Below are 23,614 nucleotides of genomic sequence, written 5' to 3' on the forward strand. Positions count from 1 at the left end.
TGCATGACCTCTTGTGTTGTGCTGGGTGCCCTGTGAGCCGGCCTAAGATTAGGAGAACATTTCAAGTTGAAACTCTTTGGCAGGCTTTTAAAGAAGACTTCTCATTTCTATGGACAGCATTGCAATTCTGTTAAATAAGCCTGTTCCTGAAAAATGATGATAATACATTAACTATAAAGTAATGCCTTTTTTTTTTTTAAATGATAGTTCCGTTTCTTGTGGGAATTACTGGTCAGGTTCGTTCTTCTGCCATTCTCCTTATAAGGATTTGGCTTTCTGCTCAGGTACCCTGGATCACGGCACAGCACAGCCGTTACACCCTCAGCAGCGAGAGCGGTGAAGGCTGTGCCGTGGGAAGGGGAGAGCTGGGGGAAGCGGAGCCAAGACCATAGTGGAAATGGGAGTGTAAAATACAGGAACTTCACAACTCCTTTTGGTCAGTGGAGTGCCACTCTGTAATCTGAAATGTCTACATATTCCTCAAAAGCCAAAACTTCCTTGTGGAAGTTTGTGTGTATTTGTGTGTCTGGAGGAGGAGGTTTATTGCTGTAATTGAGTGCATCTGGCGAAGGTTACTCCACTCAGATGAGCTCCAGTGTCAGGAGGGCTGGTCTTTGTTCCTGATGCAGATGTGCTGTCTCTGGAGGAGTAGGACCAGAGGAACTCCCCAAGATCAGAAGACTTCTTTGGTCCTGTATTGATGGTTCTGGCCCTCTGTCATGCTAAAAAGCCTTTTTGTTGTGATGAAACAGTGAAGTTTATTGTTGCCTAAAACCCAAAATATTTGAGTAAGGACCAGGTTATAATGAATCACTGGAGACAATAGGAGGGCTTTTTGTGCTTTTAAAAAGAGTTTAAGTAGGAAGTGCACTTTGCGCTCATGCTAAATAAAACTTCTTTAAAGGATGTGTGAAGTTGTGCAAAACCAGGTGGTATCCAAATGGGACCAAGAAATGGCAAATGGCACACCATTTTGAGCACATCCCTTTAAAAGCCATATTCCCCGAGGTCTGCTCCGGAGGCCGCTGATATGGGAAGCCCAACTGTTGCTTTTGCCGGTGCCAGGAATGAAACTTGAGCATATGCTTTATGCACTTGCATCAAATGTGTTGAACCCAGTCCTGGCAGACTTGCGAGCTTTTATATGCGACTGGAGAACAGATTGAAGCTGCCACTAAGACTCTTGAGTACAAAAGGTCGTTCCTCATCGGTCCAGTCCGTGTTATTGTATGAGCTTTCTGCTGAGAGGGTGGAGATAAGAAAGGGCTGGAATACCCAATCTGGATGTGTCTGCTGCTGTCACAAGACAGGGCATCTGGTTTTAAGCATTATTCTCTCTCTTCCCTCCGTTTCCTCCCCCAACGTGCTAAAATATCTTTCTGTTGTTCCCCCGCATCAGAAATCTTGGCGAACTGATTGACAGGTTTGTGGCTGACTTCAAGGCTCAAGGTCCTCCCAAGCCCAACGTGGACGAAGGAGGAGCCGTCCTGCCCAGCTGTGCTGACCTCTTTGTGTACTACAAGAAGTGCATGGTGCAGTGCTCCCACCTCAGCACAGGCGAGCCAATGATAGCCCTGACCACCATATTCCAGAAGTACCTTCGGGAATATGCCTGGAAAATTCTGTCGGGAAACCTGCCCAAGTGAGTTTTGCTTCCCAAATGCTGCAGCGCTGTCTGGTGAGACACTCCAGTGAGGAGCAGATGCTTTGTAAAGATAATTAATAAATACAGACTTGTGAACACTTATGTTTCGCTGTCAAAGAAACCACGTAGCAGCAATATGACTACATTTACTTCACGATTTTCTCAAAAGTTCAGTTTGTTGCACTGAGAAACAGCAAGAGACCAAATGGACAGTCACAGCATTGTTTTTCTTTTAAGGGCCCCTGGAGGATAGCTTCATATTTGGCTTTAATTAGCAGTCAGATTTACAGTTTCTTGAAGTTCTTTTTGAAATGGCAGCCCACGTCTCTTCAGAGATGTCTGACTTTCAGAATTGCACTTACCCTACCGCTTGGGTAACAAAGTCATACTGTGATTCTTAGCTGCCTTAGCTCAACATTATACATGTAATAATTTATAATGAAGGTGGTTTATTTGTGTGATGCTAAACTGCTTACCTGTAACTCCCTCTGCTCTATAACATTTTATATATGTATGAATAAAATATGCAGATGTAAATCCAGTGAAAATAAAGGAAATCATTATGGGTTTACACCAATATGGGTAAGTGTATAGGCCAAAGGAGCTCCTTGACATATTGCCAACCTTAACTACAGATAATTTTGAATGCTTTTTACCATCTTCAGTTTGTTTCTGTTGTAAACCCAGGAGCAGCAGAATGAATTTCTGAAACCAGTAAAGTCTTTTACAGATGGGAGAGGGTTACATCCAGACAAGTGGAAAGATAAATTTAATGTGCATTCTCCATCAGACCTCAGTTGCATTCTTTATACACATTTTTTTTGTGTGCTCCATTTTTGCTGTCCAAGATAAATATCAGTGTCCTATTTTTTTAATGGATTTGGATTATAAAGAGTTGAGAGGTAGGGAATTTCCTGACTCTAAACTGTTCTGAATCTTTCTTTGTTGATACACAGCTGTTAATCACTGGAAGATGGTGGAAAGAAGCCGCATCTTCTATCATTTACTGTGTTGCTATCATCAGTTTTTAAAACAGGTTGCCAAAGTTTCACAGAATCACAGAATCGTGTAGGTTGGAAAAGACCTTTAAGATCATCGAGTCCCAACTGTAAACCTAACACTACCAAGCCCACCACTATACCATGTCCCTAAGCACCTCATCCAAACGGCTTTTAAATACTTCCAGGGATGGCGACTCAACTGCTTCCCTGGGCAGCCTGTCCCAATGCTTGATAACCCTTTCAGTGAAGTGAAATTTCCTAATATCCAGTCTAAACCTCCCCTGGTGCAACCTGAGGCCATTTCCTCTCGTCCTAAAATGCATGCAAATGCATTTCAAATTTCAAATGCATGTTGACATCTGTTTAGTACTGAGAAGGTAAATATGACAAGCTACCTGATAGTTACTGAGATTTTTCTGTAATCTTTCATTAGATTTTGAGTAACTGGCAGTGAAGGTCAAGCTAGCTGGGGAAAGCTGTATTCCACTTGCATCCTAATCTACCATGCTGTGAATGAGTGAATTGTCCTTTGCCTGAAGACTTGATAATCAAGTTCTATTTATCTTTCTAAAAGATATTCCTTAACCAAAATAGCAGTTGTGGGTTTGATGTAGAATGACACTGACCAGTGATGCACAGGACGCTGGACTTTGTGGTCGTAAAGGCTTTTTATGGCATTGAAATCTAGTAGTAATTTTGCATTGTGCATGTCTGTACACCTGAAAGCCTTACAGGTTTTATCTTTTTTTTTTTTTTTTTTCCAGGACAACTAGCAGCAGTGGTGGGCTCACCATCACTAGTTTGCTGAAAGAAAAGGAAGGCTCTGAAGTGGCTAAGTTTACTTTAGAAGAACTCTGCCTCATTTGCAGCATCCTTAGTACTGCAGAGTACTGCTTGGCTACCACCCAGCAGGTGAGCTTTCCTCTGCAGCACCTCTGAGGAGGCACCCAGCAGCAGCCCCTCTTCTGTCATGAGATGCTGGGCTGCTCCCCCTTCAGGGGTAGGCTGCTGTGGAGACTGGAAGAGTCAGAAGTACAAAAATAGCCATAGTAGTGTCGGCTCCACATAGCATCCCATTGATTATTGAGCTCTACATTATTAAATCTATATTTCAAAGAAAGAAAAGTATTGATTTTGCTGTTTCTACCTGAGAAAAGTAATTTGCTTGTAATCCTGCTTTGCAGCAGCAGTTTTGGATGCTATCCTTTTATACTTGTTACATAATTTATTTTGGATTGGGAACCACATTTTTTATTAAAAAAAACAAAAACAAACCTCTTCTCATGGTTCATGATCTCCCTTTTATAAAAACAAGAAAAACAGTAATTCAAAATAGGTTTGGGAAAATGCGTGCATGAAATATTGGGGCAAGGTGGAGTGAGGAGAGAAGGTATTTATGCTGATATGCTTTGCAGCCACAGTGCTCCTTATATTCAGGTGCTTTCAAAATGCCATAGGTTAGTAGATGAGCTGTGATGTCTGACCGTATCAGGGCCTCTCCACCAGTAGAACTGGCAATCCTCCTCCTCTGCAGTTTGGGCACAGACAGGGTGCTGGAAAACATCTTTATTAGCAGGATAGGTGCCACAGTGTTAAGCTGGTACATTAGCATGTCATACTAGAGTTACATATATGACCTTAGAGGTTACTGCTTCGAGGATGCAGTGCCACCCTAGGCCATCCTGGCAGATGAGGGTGTCTAGGGTGTCCAACAAGGAGAGATTTCCATTGTTCACTGGCTGAGCTTTGGATATAGTCTGGGCACAGATTAGGTTTTAAGAAGCTGACTTTTCCAGGACATAAGTTTTCAAGACTGGTCATTTCAAGTAAGAAATCTGATCTTTCTGTTGCTTGTTTTGTTTCCTAACAGTTGGAAGAGAAACTCAAAGAAAAAGTGGATGCAAGTCTAGTGGAGAGAATCAACCTGACCGGAGAGATGGACACCTTCAGCATGTATGTTCAGCAGATGCATCCTCCCAGAATATATCAAACATCCTATTTTGTCAGCCAGATGGTGCTGGAGTAATACAGGCCCAAGGTCCCAGTGTCGTAGGACCCACCCAGATGTGCAGCCTAGGCATAGGCATTTCCCTGGTGAAGGAACGGTCATCCTTTGGCTAGTCCAAGAGCAGCAGTAGTACAGACTTCAAATGTAGTTGTTCCCTATCATCCTAGCCAAAGGAACAAGAGCACTGGAAAGGGGAAAGGAAATAGTGAGTTTCCATTTGAAACATCATTTGCATCTTGGCAGCTCCGTGAGGTGGCTGTTACATTTCAAGAAAGGAAGCTATTTCAGTACATTCCTTCCTGCTTTAACTTCCCACTGTTAATCAGCAGCCTTGTCAGGGTGATCAAACCCCATTTCAGATGACATAAAAGACTGATCCAATCTTATATTTGAGGATTATAATTGAGAGAAGATTATCATTCATTAAAATAACTTTTCACGTAACGATGCTAAAAATACTCCCCTCTAACATCCTCTCCTCTACACCACTGACAAACAGATTGAATATTTTTTAAGAGAAGGAAATCAAGGCAAAATATAATTGTTTTGCCTCATATCAGACAAAAGAAAACCTTGGCAAAGCTGGGAAAATAATCCCTATCACCAGCTCTCCTTCTCCCTAAAATTAAGATTCAGCCCAGATAGCAGTAAGATTTTTTTCAGAATACTTCCTTCCTGTCATTCCTCCTCTCTTGCTCCAGTGGGCAGGATCCCACTGAATCTCCATCCAGGTATTTCACAGGGTTTCGGGCTCCATTCCAGGCTGCAGAGACTCCCTTCCCTTTAGATATTTCTCAGACCTTTTTAAGACTGAATCCCTGACCAAAAGCTAGGGTTGCTATGTCTACTAAGCCAAAGCAAGCAAGGTAGCTGGGGAGTAGAAAAAAAATATGCCATATGGTGGGATTTTCTTAACATGGAAAAGCCGAGGGTGAGTTTTGGGTTTTCTCGTGACCTGTCCAGCAGGAGCCAGCTACCTTGAGTCACTGCTCGGTTTCCACGGTGGCTGCCTCACGCGGTGGTTGGTCGTAGGCGGCTGATATTATGTGTTTTGGAAATTGTTTAAACGTATAGTTCACGTTTGCTGTTTTGGAAAGCTTTAAAGTTAAACTGACAGGCCTGATGTATCTTGTAACAAAGGCTTTTTAATTGACTTTCAATCTGTTCCAGTATAGTGCTTTGTCCAGTCTTCTGTCAGTGTAAGTCATAGCTATAAACCTCTCTCTGGCGTTTGCTCATTCAACATCAAACAAGTTGTTTCTTCTGGGATTTGATGTCTTGTTAGGCATGGTCGTAAAGAAAGTGATAAAACGTTGCTGCGTACACACCCTGGAAAGTGTTTCTTCCTTTGCAGAAAGGGGAGCGCAGAACCACCCTAAATGTGTATAAAGCGATCGACTCGGGGGGGGGGGGGGGGTTACCCCTGGGGTGGCTAAGCGTTTTCTTTAGGAAATATGAGAAAGATAATGAGCTCTTCTTGAAGTTCAACAGAAGGAAAATTATTGTTGTGTAAATCCAGAAATTCATGATTCCCGCTCCCCTGCCCTGTTGACCTGTTGTGAGATGGTGGGCAGTGTTCAGAGACCATTTGAAGGCCTGAAGCGTTGAGCTTACCAGGCTCTCTGTTAGAACCATACTGCTTATTTATGGCCTCGGCTTCCCTGTCTATCAGCTTCTGTGTACCTGTCAGGAATTGTGTTAACTGCCACTGAAGTACTGTTATGTGCTGCCTGGGGCAAAGGTTTGAAGTGGCTTCTGGCAGAACCAGGATCCAAACCCTCTTGGTGTGTCATGATGCTTTGCATTTGCAACATGCTTCTTGCTGCACCATTACCCCTCTACAGCAGGTGTGTTTATTTTGAAGCGTAGACAAATAGGTTTCTCTCCCTATTTGCAATCCTGTGGTTTTCAGGCGAGAACCTGTACATGGTGACCCAGCTTCAGACAGACTCCTGACGTGTGGATGCTAGTGATGAAGTCGCTTTCCTTCCACTGAGAGAGTTGCGTTTAATTTTGGTGCTAAACCACAAGTCTTTCCTACAAGTCACTGCCAGCAGGCGCCCTGCAGGAGTCAGCTGTGCCCAAGAGACAGTTATTTCAGTCGGGCTCGGGCTCCCTTGGCATGGCGTGAGCTGGTGGAATCCCCCAAGGGAGTAGATCCTGTAGTGCCCAGCAGAAGCAGAGGTACCAGTAGAAACGGTTATGGGCTTTTTTTATCCCAATGCAAGTTTCAGATCATGTAACTTGAAGCCAATGGTCACCTCACCTCCCATATTAATTTTTCCAACTAATTTTGGATGAGTTTGCCTTTACAAAGAAATTAATTGCTCTGAAGGAACAGTCTTTTACTTGGCATCCTGTTCTGGTCTTTATGTGCTAGAGCTCTAGGAAAGGGAATAGACAATCTCTGTGGGTTGCGGTGAAGAACAGCACCCAGATCCCAGCAGCAGTTATGAGTGGGTGATACCATATCTCGATGAGAACACTTAAAAATATTTTGAACGGTGAACTCGAGTAGTACCCAGAACTGCACGAAGAAGACGAGGGGGAGGAAAGATGGTTTGAGGAAGCACTGGTCAGATTTCTTATAGATCTGTGATTCCCATCTGTGCTAGCATCATGAGAAAGAGCAAAAGTAAAATACAGTTCTTAGATATATAATCCCAAAGTTGTAAACAGGCATCTGTGGCAGATTTAAAGTTTACACTGTACTTCTAGCAGAAGTTGTCTGTAATGCGAGTACTGGGTTATGTGCCCTTGAGGGTGGTCTGAGTTGCAGACAATGTTTCTTGGCTGTTGTTTTAGGATCAGTTGCACCTTTATGCACATCGTAATATGGTGGCATCGAATATGTCTCTAAGCAATATCATGCTATTTAAAAAAAAAGGGGAGAGAAACGTCTTTGCCTAATGTGTCCTTTAGTCTGGTATATGTCTCTGAGAAACTCAAACAATGGATGGCAGCAATCCTAGACATAGTGTAAATAAGACATCTGCCTTGATCTTCGCAAATGGGAGACACATTCGGAACTCATACAGATATACTTTTTTAAAATCCTCTTTGCAAGTTTCTGTGAGTAGTAGAATATTGTCTGTGAATAAGTGGAGAGATGATAAAATTTTAGCTTTATGCCGGCTGGATTGAATTTGAAGCCAAATCGCAGTCTGGGCTCAGTACTCGGGATCTGACACCTTTGATCTCCAGCCCCTTCTGTGTGTCAAAACAGAGAAAGGTCAACTATAAAAATGTCCTCTCTAGTCTAAAACCCATTGTGTAGCTCCCTGATGAACAGCGTGTGGAACTTCCCGGCTTCTTTTCAGTAGAAGTTTTAGCCATGCGTATTCACAGCATAATGCTACTGTCAGCTAGTAGATGATTTTCCTCCGTTCACAGTCCAATACGCCAGTTCTGGCACTGTGTTGCTGAGTACTGTTCTAAAAGTCGTGCTTGATTTTTTTGCAGTGTGATCTCCAACAGCATACAGCTGTTAGTGCAGGACCTGGATGCAGCCTGTGACCCTGCCCTGACTGCTATGAGCAAGGTAGGGGATGGATTTGTTTTGGGAAGAGGTAGCCTTAAGATCTATATGGAGTTCTTGTTTGCTTTGATTGCTTGATTTCACTATTGACATATCCTTTTATGCTGCCCTGAGACTTAGCCATATATTGATTTCTTCTTGCTTCCTAGAGCAGCAATTGCTGTAGTTATAAATATATCCTTTACTCCAAAAACTCCTGTCATTCAGATTAGAGCTTTCATTCTTTTGCAGCACATTAAAACACATGGATAATAAAATACTTTCTGTAAGTATCTAAGGCTTTCTCTTTCCACTCCTAATGCCAGTGAGAGTCTTTGAAATTGGGATAACTTTTGGTAGCATTAAATTTCAAATACACCTTCTCATTTGCTATTCTTTTTGTGTTCTTAGACAAACAGTTTTACTAGCCTGCTTGTTTGTGGCTGTTAAATGGAGGTACTCAAAGGGTAATATGGAATTGAGATTGAGCCCTATTGCTTCTGTGATCCTCTCAAGGACATATGGAGCCATTCCTAGAGAGGCCCATGTGATTGGTGCTTAAGGATTTTGTTGCCGTTACACTGCTGGCTTTTATACGTTTGAAATGCAGAGCTGTGTTTTCTTGCCAAAGTATTGTGAAAACCCAGACTGCTTTAGACAGAGGTGAAGACAACAAAAGTGGATTGAACTATTTTTTTTAATTAGAAATATTAAACATAGAGCCCCATTTTTGTAGGATCAACGCACTGTCTCGCTGCCATGAATTTTAATAGCTTTCTGCTTTATGATGTATTCCAGCTGTAACTAGCCCCACCACCCCCAGCTAATATTTGAAGTGGAATGCAGCTGGTAATGGAGCTTGTACATGTTCCAAATGAAAAGAGGATTTTTTTGCCCAGGAAAATAACACCGTTAAGAAGGGCTCAGCACTTCAGGTGTTGTGTGTGTGCCATGGCAGTTCCTTAGATCTCCTCCTGAACCTACGTAGCATAGTAGTATTTGACTCACTTAGCTCTGACTGTTTGTACCCAAGTAAACCACAACCTCGAGAAAGCAGCAGCTGGTAGGCCGTTTATTTTTGTCTTTGGAACACTGGTAAAATGCAGCACATGTGATAGGGCTGATGATATATAAACAAGCTAAGGGTTATGAAATTAGCTAAATAAATACTTGTCACTTGTGCACACATTCCACTATTTGCATCAGACAGAGTTGCTTTTATGTGATTTTTACTAGACCTGGGTTTGGTGCAAGCGTGTTTTTCCTTCACCCTTCTCCTCCCTTTCCTTCAGGGCTGGGTTATTACTCTGACAGTTGAATAAGAAATGCATATAATTGTTTAAACACAGAGTTAGTATTCAGACGTGTAAAATTTCAGTCTTTATTAAAGGAACAAAGGCTGTGTGCCTGATCCATTCCAATTTTCCTGTAGTAGGAAGGCATGTCTGTCTCAAGACCCCTACTCCATTAGGGCTCTTCCTTTGTTTACCTTCTTTTCATTTACTTCACTCTGGTGTCCTCCAAGATTCAACATTCCCAGTCCTTTGTTGGAGTCTGACTTTCTTTTTTTTTTTCTTGCAAAAATGTTTGGTAACTATAGAGGTAAATTAAGAAATACTTAAACCTCTAAATCCACTTTGGCTGCAGGTGGCTTTGAGAGATTTAACACAGAAAATGGCATCATGAATATTGCTTTCAGCTGGGAATGGCACTCAGTTTCCCTGATTCTTTACCTTGTGTGTTCTGGAAGAAATGGTAAATGACGAGAAGGCCCCATATTACAAAATCTGTAGGTGATAATCTTTACTCAAACTTTACAGCAGGTGTAGAATGATTAAACACGGCTGTAGGACAGGGAGCTGAGATGTGGAGTGGGAGAGGAATTTGCCCTAAACCCCTGTTGTCATATTCTGGTTAACAAAGTACTGTGAATATGTTGTACTGATCTGTAGCAGGTGCTTAAATTGCCTGGTGTGCTTTATTTTTAATTGTTAGGATGAGGGAACTGCTAATCTGCATGGAATATTTTTGCCCCAATTAAGTTTATGGATTGCACTGGATAAGGTTTGATTTACTTGCTGAATTAAGCATCGATTTATATGTAAAACTGTGCTTGTAAGTGGGGCTGGGGGACATTTTAGTGACTCATGTCGATGGCTTGCTGGTTTTTTATATTTTGCTAAAACCTTTTGGCACAGCTGCAATTTCCTACCTCTTTACAACTGAGTGGACAATGGCAAGCGCTTAAACACGGAGCTCTAATAATCTCTCCAGTACTACAAGGAAAGCCCCAAGAGCAGAGCAATCAGAGCTGCCAGCTGCTAATTAAAAGTCAGCATGAGTGCATTTTAGCCATCAAACAAGGTGCAGCGTGCAACAGTGCAAACCAAAACTCTTGTCAGAAAACAACGGGGACAGCTTCAAAAGCAGCAATATCTGCTGCCTGCAGCACCCACTGGCTTTCCTCTCCCCTCCCACCTCTTCCCACATGAGCGACACGAGGTCAAGGGAGAAGGTGCTGGCCCGGTGCTTACAGATGCTCCCCGAGCCCAGTCTGGAGCCTGTAACGATAAGCCGGCAGTGGGATGCTACTGAACACAGGGATACTTGGAGACTGATTAATCCTCCATTAAATCGCAAAGCAACCCCTTTTGCTAGAGACCCATGTCAGTGCTGGACATGGAGGGGAGGGACCTGGCAGTTCCTGGTTTGGTCCTGCCACCCCTCTCCCAGCTCTCTGGGGACACAGGGACATGCGGGGACGTGAGGACTCACAACCAGGCAGACGCAGGAGCACCCTTGAGCCTCTGCTCTGCCCAGAAGGTAGTGCATCTCTTGTTATGTACTAAACCACCCCAGTTTTGCTCGGGGTTTCTCTCTTCTGTCCTTTTTAAGAAAGCGCCCTAAAATCTTGAGGGTCCTGTGTTTTTGTTGTAAAAACCATCTCTGAAGGTAGCACCACGTTTTCAAACCCAGGTCCTGCCCTTGCAGGCGGCCGCGTCGCCCCGTGTCCTTGGTGCGTGCAGGTGCATTTCGGCCGCTGCCGGGGCACCCCGTGTGCTGGGCTTCTCCCTTTGGCCGGCGAGTGCGAGGCCTCGCTGCTCCTGTTCTGTGGGCTCATTTTCAGTTTGTGTATGTAAACTATGTGGATATCCCAAGAAAAACATAGGATGAGGGAAAAAGAGGAATAAATTTAAAATGACAGGAACAAAGCTTTACCAGAAGAGTTGGGCTCATATTTCTTTTGATGACTTTTCAGTATGTGTACTATGTCTTTCATTGCAGCTACTGGGGTTTTTTTTGGGTGAAACACACCCACACACACAAAGGGCTATTTTTACTGTTCATGCTTTAAAGGTTTGGTTGTAAAGTATTGCTTTTGGAATGAAGACCAACAAAATGAAAAAGCTACTGTTTTATTGTTGTTGCAATAATTCAACTCAGCACTCCCTTCCCACTTTCTGGCCGTTCCCACTATATGGGGATGGTCTGTTCCTTGAGGATCACTGTCTGTCGAGAAGGGCCAGCGCTGGGAATGTGTGAGTCCGTCAGGGAGACAGGCACAAAGTATTTTCTTTGGATATGACAAGTTAGGGCGCTTTCTTAAAAAGGACAGAAGAGAAACCCTGAGCAGAACTGGGGTGGTTTGGTACATGACAAGTACCGTGAGGAGTAGACAAGCAGTTGTCTCTTGAGCAATATTCCAAATGAAAGTAAGATGGAATGAAAACCTGTAGAGCAGGTGATGAGAGAGATACGCCTTCTAGCTGCCTGGGTGACGTGAGATGAGTAGGTTGGGGTTTTGTTTGGCTGGTTTAAATAAAGACAGCTTTGGTAGGACACATGTAGACTCTCTCAGATGCTGTGGTTTTGCAAAGAGTTTGGCTTCTCTTGCCCATTAAGTCCTTTAGGCTGCATGTTGTTTGGATGGAATTGAATCAGCTGGGTTGCAGTGGACAAAGTAGCTGCAATTAAATTAAAACCAGGAACAAAAAACTTTACATGCAAAATCCAGAACTTGAGAAAACAAGTTTGAGGACAAACACCCCCTCAAAAGAAAAAGCTCATCTTCTGCATGTGCCCAGTTTCCTATCCTGATTTCATATCCGTTTTCCTCCTGTTTCATCTCCAGCATGAGGAACAGCGTCTCCAAACAGTTGGAGCACGTTGCAGAGTGCGTAGTCTCTGAACAGTAGCAGAGCTAAGAGCACTTTTCTGGATGCTCGTGTTCCTCAGTGAGACTTTGTTATATACATGGGTGCTTGGCCAGGCCTTACCCAATTACCTTTTTTTTTTTTTTCCCTCCCCCCACATGACTTATACTGTGTACTCCCTGTGTACTGCAAATAAGGCTTAGAGAAAGTCAAGGGAGTCAAACATCTGGCTCACAGGGGCTATTTTGTTGCATTTCTGCTGATGGTAAATGAAAACAAAATGAGAGGTTGAGTAACTCATCTTGTTTTGTATTTTTTTAATGTGTGTTTGGGGTGAACTGAAGCTGGCATCCTGGCTTGTACACCAGAAGTGTTTTCAGTCTGAGCTATGCTGGTGTAGAGTGCTTTGGACTTTAAGACCATTTCTACCTCTTCCATCTATCTGTCATCAGTCTCACCAGTATTAAAGTCTTGGCTGCCATACAGGAATCCAGACTTTGCAAGCTTGCAGATATTTTCTCAAACGCCTCTAATCAGGATTTATATGGGCACTTCATCCCAGCAAACTGGAAACTGTTAAATATTAAGGCAGCCTGGCGTGCTCCAAAAGCCTTTTTAATCCTAGTGGTCTCCATTTGTGTAGGTTACCAGTCACCACCTCTGGTGCAAAAAGGGCTGTTCTGGGTTTTTTTTGTACCTTGTTGTGGAAGGGTTTTGCTTAATCAGTATAGTGACGAAGAACTTGACCTTGGTGGTGAATTGCAGAGGCAGTCCCTTGGTGATTCCTTAGAGATCTTTTGACAGGAAGTTTGCACAGGTTTCCTTACCTATTGCTTGAGTCCTAATGAGTTAAACAGTCTTTTTGGTTGTTTTTTCCCCTTTGTGCAGATGCAGTGGCAGAACGTGGAACACGTTGGTGACCAGAGTCCTTATGTCACCTCAGTGATTCTCCACATTAAACAGAACGTCCCCATCATCCGCGACAATCTGGCCTCCACAAGAAAGTATTTCACTCAGTTCTGTATAAAATTCGCAAAGTAAGTTACCAACGTGGCAGAGTTTCTCGGCGTCTCTGGTTCTCATTCGTCTGTTTGTACGTGACAGTCTATTTGCCTTTAGTATGCAGCGTCAGCGGCGCTCGGTGTCTGGGTGAAGACCCTCTCTGTCCAGGGAGAGCACAGAGGGAGGTGGATTAGGGCAGCAAACACCAGCAGCTGCTGGCAAGGTTAAAAGATACTTCAATTTCTTATCTCAAGTTTCCTGCTGAGGCAGATTTTCTCAGACATTTGTATTGATTAGTTCCTTTTCACATGCCTAAACCATCCCATAAAATATTGTGATGATCACTGTCCACTCTTTGCCAAGTACAGAAGGTTTGGGGTTGGACATCTATAAAAGGCTTTGAACGTCTGAATTTAGACACGACTCTTGCTATGGGAACCTACTTTCCTTCCAGTGATAAGAGGCTGTGGTGCTTCTAGGTACTGAGAAATTTGGTGCATCATTTGCCTCAAAATAACTTTTATAATAGCTATAGCACTGTAAGGAGGGCATGTGCGATGAGTATATTCTACCTTCACAGTTTAAAAGCTACTTTTCTGTGCAAAAATAGTTCAGTAAGGGAGGGGAAATACACATTCAGATTTTGGGGATATTATGAGTGTCTTCCTGGCAAGTCACTTAATGTTGGATAGCATGAAAGAACTGGAAGGTGAGACAGAAATTCCCCTTGCCTCCGGATTCAGGGTTGAGGGTGCAGCTCTCCAGCATCTCTTGGACATCCAAACTTTGAAGCTACGTGTCTGAAACAAAAATTCAGTTCTTTGGGAAGATACTTTGAACTCTTCCCTGCTTGCCTGTGGCCAGCCGAGCTTTCCATGCCAGTCCCCCAAGAAAAACCCTCTGGACTCTGCCAGTTGTAGCTGCTGCTTTTGGTGTTGCATGTGACTGTGCTGGTAGACTTGGGAGCAGTACCATGCGTATCATGTGTCACTCTAAAATACCTTAACGTTTCATTCATCTGTAATAAGCTAATAATCCTGAAATAAACTGTATGGCCTGGCAGTTACTGTGTGGGTTTGCAACCGGAGCTTCAGCTCCTGCTTCAGCAGGGAAGGATGCAGCAGGCTCTCCTGAGAACCGTTAGCTTTCGCAGCAGGGAGGCTGGCCTGAGAGTTTTGTTCCCCCTTTCTATCTCAGGGTACTCATTAGTTTGCATTAAGGAGCAGTTACTGATAAATCATATTATGACGTTGCCCATAATCACTGTTTGAAATGCTGTCTCAGTGAAAATTTATTGCACTTAAGCCTTCTGTGTGGTTACGCTTGAATTTTATGTTGCTAACATGGTGATAAATAAAAAACCCCATTTACTCAGCTGTTCACAGCACACTCTTAATACCTCAGCTTAGTTGCCTCCCTTTTAACTTTATTGCTAAGCACATACCAAGTAAACTCTGGATAAAATACCCAGCTTTCACATTTGAGAAAAGTTCACATCTAAGCCAAGTGCCTTCATCACAGCTTGTTCCATAGAAGAGCACAGAGACCTGCAAAACTACCACTCCAAACCCTTTTTAATACAACTACAGCTCTGACCTACAGCACGTTAAACTTAACGCAATCCTGAATTCACTGCGCTGTGGATCAGGTGTAGAAGTGAAAATTTGGTTCCTGAAGCTTGTTTTTGCCGGATCGTATTTAGAGTCTTTCTGTACAACTTGGTTTTAAGGAGAACTAGCCCAGTGGTAAGGATGGACCGACCTACTTAAAATGCTTATGACATTTTAATGCATACAAACATTTGTATTTTTGAAGCGTTGAATTCTTATGGAATACGCTGGCCTGCCCAATATAAATACCTGGCTTTTTGTGTGCTCCACAACGCTGAAAATTCTTTTAACAGGCATTGTGCTTCTCCGTATGTTAATGCCTGTATCTTTTTGAACTGCCAGCCACTTCTCGGCTCTAATGGATTGTATAAAAGCGCTAGTGTTGAGTTACAGGACCACAGGGGAGAAGGCATCTAAAGTCACTTAATTTAAAACTGCGGGATCTGAGCCAAGTCTGGAAGAAGAAAAATGGCCATCAGAAATTACATCAATCCTCTAACCTAATTTGTCATTTTTGCGTTGTTTTGACCAATATGCAACCCTCGCTCCCTTGAACTAGTGAGAAGCAGCCAGCTGTCCAGGAGGCACTCACAGGCAGGGTGAGGGGCTCTGTTCTCACTGCACCTCGGTCCTTATCCTTTGAAATCAAAAACCACGGCGGTGAAGCCGTGGCTGCTACGCCGGGATGTGTTTGGGAAGTCTGCGACCTGACCTCAAGGAGGAAGAGATTAGAACCGAGACAGGGAAAACAAACAGCTCTCCCCCTCGCCAGAAAAGCGCCTCGTCCATCATGAACAGGCAAGCATGGTGGGTAACTGCAGCAGGCGTCCTCCCAGTTGCTCTGGCCTTTGCATCGTGCTTTTGGTGAGGGGAGTTAGGTGGAAGAAGACTGCGATGAGGAGGCTCCTGGAGGTTTCAAAGCAGCGGGCTGAGCTAAGCCTGGGCGAGCCTGCAAGGGCTGGTCACCGCCTCGGAGGGTGGTGTAAAGCAAAACCCCTCTCAGCTGCAGTGACTCAGTGGCACCAGGATGCTTTGAACGATGTCCTGTAGTAGCTCATCTCCTGTCAGACAGACAGACTGTGGTTGCATCTCTGTCGGCCTTGCTTAGCAAGGCACTGCGTGTGATGCATCGTCAGTGCAGGGGATTAGGAAAACACAGGCTTTGGCAGAGCCACTCCCGTTGGATGGGAGCTTCTCAGATGCTGTGGTTTCTGTGCTTTAGGTTCCTAATCTGTCTTGCACTGCTTTATTATTACGCTGGGGACTTGTCTGCTTCTATGGAGGGTTTGCTGGATTCACTTTTATAGCCGAAACTGTAAATGAATTCTGGCATCCAATCTAGCTCTGTGGATGTGCAGGGAGTAAAGGCATTTAGAGTACAAAACCGCGTGCAGAGCATTACCATTGAATATGCACGTATTATTCGCATCAGGATTGCCTGCTGTATGCTAAGAGAGCCAAGCATTGAGTCCAGCCTAGGCAAGAGACTCAAGTGCATTTTTCAGTTAAGTGCAACTGCTTTTGATGGTCTCTGCTAGTCCAAGAAAGAAAAAAAAAAAAGAAAAAAATACCAGAGCAGCCCTTGGATCTTACGGTTTGTCTTGTCTGTCCTGCTGGAGTTGAGAAGCTGTTTCCAATAAGGCAGCATGAAATAACAGGCATGTGGGGATGGAAGGTCGCTTTACCCTTCTGCATTGATTGTGGGTGGCCATCCTAAGGGGCCTGGGAATTGTTTTGTACAAGACAGAATGCTGTCTATGGGAGACCATGTGGTTATATAGAAAAGAACATTAAAAAAGAGGGGAGGGGGTCCTTTGGCTGCCAGTCTGCCACCCTGCAGAAAGAAAGGCTTGCCCTGTTTCTCAGACACAACATGAGCATTAGCTCCACACCTGACCTTACAGAGAGAGGGAGACTTGGACCTACGTGCAAGATCAAAGGTACAATTAATCTCTTGCACTCTTCCACTTGTAGCAAGCTGCTGCATCCAGAGCTGCTACTGCATGATCATTTTATAGGATCACCTAAGCTCCAGCTGTGCTTGGCGCACTCTAATTGCCCTCTGGGAATTAGTTATACACCTGAAGAATGGAATTCTAAAACAGATAAGTTACATCTGCTGTAATGCTTTTGTGCAAGAGGAGACAGGGCTTGTTTTCCTCCTCTTATTTATATTTTGTTGCCAAGGTTGTTTCTCTGGTGGCCAAATTCAAAGCTGTTTGGGGCAGCCCAGTAGCTGGTTCTCAATAGTAGTTTGAAATTGTTCTCCTTGACGCCTCTCCAGGAAAAGATGATTCACTGAGAGAGGTCGTGGCTGTGTCGGAGGGAAGGGGAAGGGAAGGAGCCTTCGCTTGGAAGGACTCTTCCTTGAACCATTTCTTTCAATTTGGTCAGCAGCTTGGCATGCTCTGTGCCTGAGTTACGCTTTTGTCATTCTTCCATGAGAAAGGGCAAAAAATAAATGTCCTGGCTTGGAAAACAGGTGGCAGGACAAACAAGATGCTGTCCATGCTCCTTGCTTCGTGGGAAGGAAACAAATAGCTTGACAGATGCAAGGGGGAAACCACACTGAATTTAGATCATCACCATAAACGGTGCCTCATTCAAAAGGACAGAAAACAGACCGACTTACATGAACTTAGGACAGAGCCATTAAAATCTAAGACCTGCCACCAGGTCATGGACAAGGTCCTGGAAACGTGAGCTTTGTAGGCATTCAGCCAAAGAAGGCCGTGTGAAAGAAGCGTGGCCCCTCTCCTCACATTCAGCTCTTGAGTTTTCCTGGTGCTGCACCTTGGTAGAGTAGGTGGGGCAGGAGCTTGTCTTGCAGGTGCTCAGCCAGCGCTTCTGCTAGAAGGGAGCATCTCCTTCTCCACTGAAGAATAAAACTACCACAAAGCCTAAATTCAAGAAGCAAAATGCTAAAACCAAAGCTGATGCTCTGGAGTACATTGTCCAAGGTGGCGAATGTTGGGCTTCCATCCTTGCCAAATTCTCCCTGGTAGAGTATATGTACATTAGTCATTTTTCTGAGTCTGAAGTCCATGTTAGTAAAATAGGATAATGGTGTTTTCCTTTTCACAAAACTTTTTCTTGTCTTGATTGTGTTGGCCAGAAGCTTTCTGGCAGAGTGCCTTTCTGTGTGAGTGTCCAGGGCCCAGCAGACCTCCAGCCTTGGCTGGACCTCAAGTTCAGTGTGTAATATGCACGTTATGGAATTACTTGTATGCAGTAAAATGTAAGTTCTGGGTACAATCAAGATACTTCCACTCCGTGAAGGGCTATACTAATCCTGGTGTATTGCTGTTCTTATTAGGTACAATATTTTGTTTGCTTGTTCTTGGCCTTGTACTGTAATACTTTGTATATAGTTTACAGCCACTTATTACATGGAGTATGTGTGCAACTTCTCAGTTAACTTAGAGATCAGTATGGGTTAAAGTAAAAGAATTGTACCTAGGGTTGGTTGGTTTGTTATTCAGTACACTTACTGTGGCTGCAGTCAGCTTGAGAACCAGGCACTTACAGTGTCTTTATGGAAAGCCATCCTGGTTTGGTTTTGCATGCTTTGTTACCACAGAAGACCGTATGACTCCAAATACTAACATGTAATTGTGTCATTTTCTCTCTCTTCTCTGCAGCTCCTTCATTCCCAAGTTCATTAACCATCTCTTCAAGTGCAAACCTATTAGCATGGTGGGTGCAGAACAGGTAAGAAAAAGTAATTGCATTGGCTGTAATATTTCATCACTTTTGGGTTCAAGAAGTCGAGGCAGTTTTTGTTAAAAAGGGGCAGAGGGCTGAGTTATGTGTCCTGAACTCTAGTACAGCCAGGGCAACGGGAATACACCCTGGTACAGGGCAGAGTGGAAGCAGGTTTATAGCGATCCTGCTGCGGTTGAACCTGTCCTGGGAGAGGGGTCCTAGGCATCTTCCCAGGCAGGGGAGCTCTCGCTTTGCCAGTCAAAGTAACAATAGCACAGGAACAACAAACTTCTTACGCGCCTCTCTGAGGTGTCGTGATGAGATTGTCTTCAGTGTGCTCACACAAAGGAAAAGAACGTTGCTCGTGGCTGAAACTATGACAAGAAGCTCCCCTGTCCTTCTCAGAAAGACTTGGTTTTCTGTCCCATCCTTTCACAAAATAGGTCATCACTCAATCTCACTTTGCTGCTACTGTGCCTCCTCCTAGGATTAAACTCAAGCCTATTGCTTCTCTGCTGGGAAGAGCTGGGGCATGGTCAACCTGTAGTTGACAACAGGAAAACTTTACCAAAAAAACAACCACCCTAACCCAAAAATCCAGGTGTTCTGGCAGCTTCTCAGCTCAGGTAGTTTCAACACCAAGACTTTTTTTTTTTTTTTTGCAATTGTTGAACATAAAACACACACAGTGCTTGGTCTCACGTGACCAAGTGTATGCCAAGAGCAGGTTGGTTCCTACGCGTTCCCCACGTGGGCCCAGTGACGGCGGTGCTCAGCGCCGCGTGCCTGCGGTGGCAGCGTGCCAGCTCTCATGCAAAGCAACGCTGGATCCTCCCAGGGACTGTGTGCGCTGCTCCCAGGTGCTGGCTCCTTCCTCTCGGAGGAAGCGAAGCCGTGGGAGCCCAGGGGCTCCTCCACAGCCTGATGGCAGTTTTGCTAGAGCCTGTGTCCTGGCTGAGTTCCAGTGAATGCAAATAGATTTTTGCTTCCTCCGCTTTGCCTGCTAGTTATGGGTGGCCACTGTCTTCCTCTCCTCAGAGCTGTGCCGGGAGGATGGGGTTGTGGAGGCGTAGGGCAATGTTTTCTCTGTTCTGTCCCAAAAATTGCTAAGTGGATTGGTGGGAGTTTTGAGTCTCACTAGGTGAGAGATGCTGCAGTGCCTGAAGACAGGACAGTCTCTTTCCTGCATAAATGCCTTCCACGCCTCGCTTCCTCAGGCGTTGCAAACACATGTCAACACACTGCTGCATGGCGAGGAAGGGCTGTCTCCACCTCTGCGACTCAGTAACTGAGACCCAGGGAAGTGACGACCCATCATCTGGGGCTCAGGACTCCCCAGCTTTCTCCCAGGAACCTGCCTCCCTGTTGCACTTAGAGAACTGTAGATACTGCAAGATGGTGAGGCATGATCTCAGGGAAGAAAGGATGTTGAATTATTGCCACTTGAATTAATGTACACGTTTCTGTTGAAATGCTGCTCCTTGACGGGAGCTCCTGTCCCCAGGTTGCATGTGGGTGGGCAGTGCGGGTCTTCACAGCCCAGCAGGTCTTCACACTCACTGCTGTATAAATAAACTGTGCTCTTCAGCTAGTTTGATTTCAGGTTTCTTTCCTTCACTGGTCTTGTTTATTACCTTGAGACCATGGGTGCAGCTGCAGGGCTGTGACCCCCCATCTCCCACCCCTGCCTGTGGGCTGGGACCCCACTACTCTGCAAGGATGAGGTTTGGATGAGGCAGGCTTTCAGCTGTCCCCTGCACATACAGCTGCTCCCCTGTGGGCTGATTTATATAAAAAAAAAAAAGCAGGATCGTACCTAATGGGACTGCTGTGAACTTCAGATCGGTGCCTTAAATCTGCTTGGGTTTTAGGCATCAAAGATGGGTTCTGAGCAGTGTGTGTCTGCAAAATGAAACAGGAGCTTTACATCAAAACCTTCCTCTTTCTTAATGGAAAGCAAATGAGTGAAGCGCGGTTCCTGCTCGTGTTGTGCGATGAGCAATAACCTGAGAGTGATTAAATGAAGTCTCTTTTTTAAGTAAACGTCTAAAGTGATTAACTGCTTGCCAGCAGTGGGGCTTGTGTCTAATGTTAAAAGTTTTTAATATTACTGTATTGGAATAACAGGCCCTATTTGGTTCTTTAAAGCAGAATTTGGAAAGTTTTTATTAGCCTGCTTCACAGTGAATATATCTCATTATAAGTGGGACATACCTTCCTGGGGTTAGATGTACAGAGGTCTTCAGAAGCTGCTCTCCTCTGTCTGCAGCATGTAGGTCCTCAGTTGCCTTAGCATCTTTTGAACACCCCCCGGTCACCCACCGGCATCTTTCCACACCGGTTTCTCTCCCCTGGTGCAAATGTTGCTGTGGAATATGCTTTCCTGGCCTTCCTAGTCCTAAACACAGCTTTTCCTGCTGTTTGCTAATAATCATGTTTGAAATCTGGACACTAGGGCAGTATTTATGGAGGTGTTCAGCATGGGGAACGAGACCTAATGGGTTTCACTTTCTGTGGGTTTGTGTCTCTGACTTAACAACAATTCTCCATCTCAGCGAGCTTTGGCAGCGAGTTAGCAATGCCAGGGACCTGGAATGGGTAACGGGGGGAAATAGGGTGAGGGGACAGAGCCTGCAAACGCTGCGTCTGTGGGAAAGGCTGCACAGTGTGCAAAACTCCTGTTAGACGAGAGAGTTTACATGGGAAAGATGTGAATTCCCCAACCGTGGAAAAATCTTCCATCTATGGGATCCCTTGTAGAGACGCAGGAATCCCGCTATGACAGCCTGAGCCGACATCAGGCTCCAGCAGCTCCAGGGTGCACAGAGCTGCTTGTTTGTGCTGTGGTTTCCTGACTTCCCAGGACGAGATTGACGGCATGGGTTCATCTCATGCAAACCATGAAACAGGCAGCACACAGCAATGATACGCTGCCGCAGATAACAGGGTCCAGATTTGAACTGGCGTGACCCACCGCCCCTCCTCCTCGGCTCAGTCCTTTGTATTTGAACTGAATTCCCACGTGTGCTGAAAGCTGTACCATAAATGTTCGTATTGTTTGCGGTGACTGCTGGGGGGTTCTGCAGGGCCCGTAACGTTGTGTGTTGCTCCAGAACGAGCTTCCACCTGCTCCTGAGAGCCCTTTTGCAGGAAATGCACTGGGTCTGCCAACAGCCCAGCAGGTCTTCACACTCACTGCTGTATAAATAAACTGTGCTCTTCAGCTAGTTTGATTTCAGGTTTCTTTCCTTCACTGGTCTTGTCTCACCTCTTTAAACATACCTTGTGCAATCAGAAGAGCGCGGTATTTGGGGTAATTTTGCTCTAAGAAACCCTAACCCACAGCATTTTGTCATCAGACGGCGCTTGTCTGCCTTTGCTGAATTTCATGGCTGCTGCTTGCTGCTTATTTAGGCACTGGTCTAGTAAAAACCAGCATACAGGCTGTGAGTTTCAGTGTGCCACTGAGCACAGGATATTGAGCAGGTCTCGATGTAGCTGTATTGTGTTGCAGTTTTCTGTTTTAAAGAAAAAAAAAAATCAGCAAGTGGTTGAGTAAATGCAGAAAACCTGACACAATGGGTGGTTGGGTGCAGGAGGAAGCATGGTGTTAATTCATTTGACCTCAGTATCTAAATAATGATACAGCTACAGGTAATTGAGATTGTTTCACTTTATATTGTCGAGGGGAAGAGGACTGGAGATCCATACCTTATGTGCCAGATGTTGAGCTGCCATAAGTCATTTCAAGTCAGCAGAGCAGCGCTCTGTTAAAATCAACAAACGGTGCTGATATGTAGCAACGGGTGATCGTGTCTCCTTGAAGTGTCATTACATGGGTCAATCCCTCCTGTTCCTGCCGTCCAATTACCGGGACTTTTTCCAACGTGGGAAGTGTTAAACTTTTAAGCATGTTGGATTATAGCAGCTAATGGAGCTTGGTAAAAGGGACCTGAATAACAGGGTGCGATTAACTCTTGCAGCTGCTGCTGGACACTCACTCTCTGAAGATGGTTCTCCTGGATCTGCCCTCCATTGGGTCCCAAGTGGTGAGGAAGGCTCCTGCCAGCTACACAAAGATAGTGGTGAAAGGCATGACTCGGGCTGAAATGATCCTGAAGGTAACTCAAGACTCTTGATAACCTGCCAGCCAGACTGCTGGACTGGGAATCGGAGCGAGCGAATTCCAGGGGGCCCTTCCTTTGAACGCGGCAATCTGCAATTGCACGTGAACGTATGCGAGCTTGTCCGGGTGCACTGCCAGCTGTTGTACAGCACTGGCTTATTCGCCTTGGTTTTGCCCCCGCACTCTTTTAACATTGCATTTGAGTTTTCATCCTCATTTTTCAAGGTAACCAAGGGCTCAAGTTCTGCTTACTAGGAGAGCTGGGGCACTAGATTCCCTCAGGAGCTTGTGAAAATCAGAGCTAGCATCTGTAAGCGTCTGCCGCAGGGCAAACCCTCCAGTTCAGGTTACTCCAGGCCTTTGTGCAGACTCCATCACGCAGGGGAGCCAAGCCGTGCTTGAGTCACCTGTTTACTGTCTAGTGTAACAGCCAGTGCAAACATGTCTGGGTTACTGTATTCACCAGAGTCCTTTTTCATTTTCCAGACCTGGTGCCTGGAAAATGACCCAAAAGCAGTGTGTTGTCTTCATAAAAAGTAACAAGCAAGCAATCTCCCCTTACCCCCTGTTGCTGGAGTACAAAGTTAAGTTTGATCCCAGGAGAAGCCATGGGAGCTGTGCAGTTGTACCCTCCTGGGTGATGGCATTGTCCCCTGCTCACCAACAATGCTGTGAAGATGTTCCTGTGAGTGAATCAGTGGGACCTGGGGTCGGGCAGGACAGGCAGCTGCCAGCCAGAGCCTCCTGTAAACCGCAGCCAAGGCAAGGAAGGGGTGCAGAGTCCAGGCTCTCTCCGTGCTTGCCCGCTGCTCAGCGTGGCTTTGCTCCCGTGCCCAAAGTAATGTC

General features: G+C 44.9%; 1 protein-coding gene across 1 annotated transcript in view; it reads left to right on the forward strand.

Moving 5' to 3' along the window:
* VPS53 (VPS53 subunit of GARP complex) overlaps window positions 1-23,614 on the forward strand; it is a 69,815-nt gene that overhangs the window by 40,378 nt on the left and 5,823 nt on the right. Inside the window, exons 14-20 of the mRNA XM_072881915.1 lie at window positions 1,400-1,642; window positions 3,411-3,558; window positions 4,517-4,599; window positions 8,117-8,195; window positions 13,214-13,362; window positions 18,579-18,648; window positions 22,626-22,763. Coding sequence (XP_072738016.1) covers window positions 1,400-1,642; window positions 3,411-3,558; window positions 4,517-4,599; window positions 8,117-8,195; window positions 13,214-13,362; window positions 18,579-18,648; window positions 22,626-22,763 — 910 coding nt within the window. The remainder of the gene's footprint in view (window positions 1-1,399; window positions 1,643-3,410; window positions 3,559-4,516; window positions 4,600-8,116; window positions 8,196-13,213; window positions 13,363-18,578; window positions 18,649-22,625; window positions 22,764-23,614) is intronic.

This window comes from Ciconia boyciana, chromosome 17 (assembly GCF_034638445.1).
Source record: "Ciconia boyciana chromosome 17, ASM3463844v1, whole genome shotgun sequence".
Lineage (NCBI taxonomy): Eukaryota > Metazoa > Chordata > Aves > Ciconiiformes > Ciconiidae > Ciconia > Ciconia boyciana.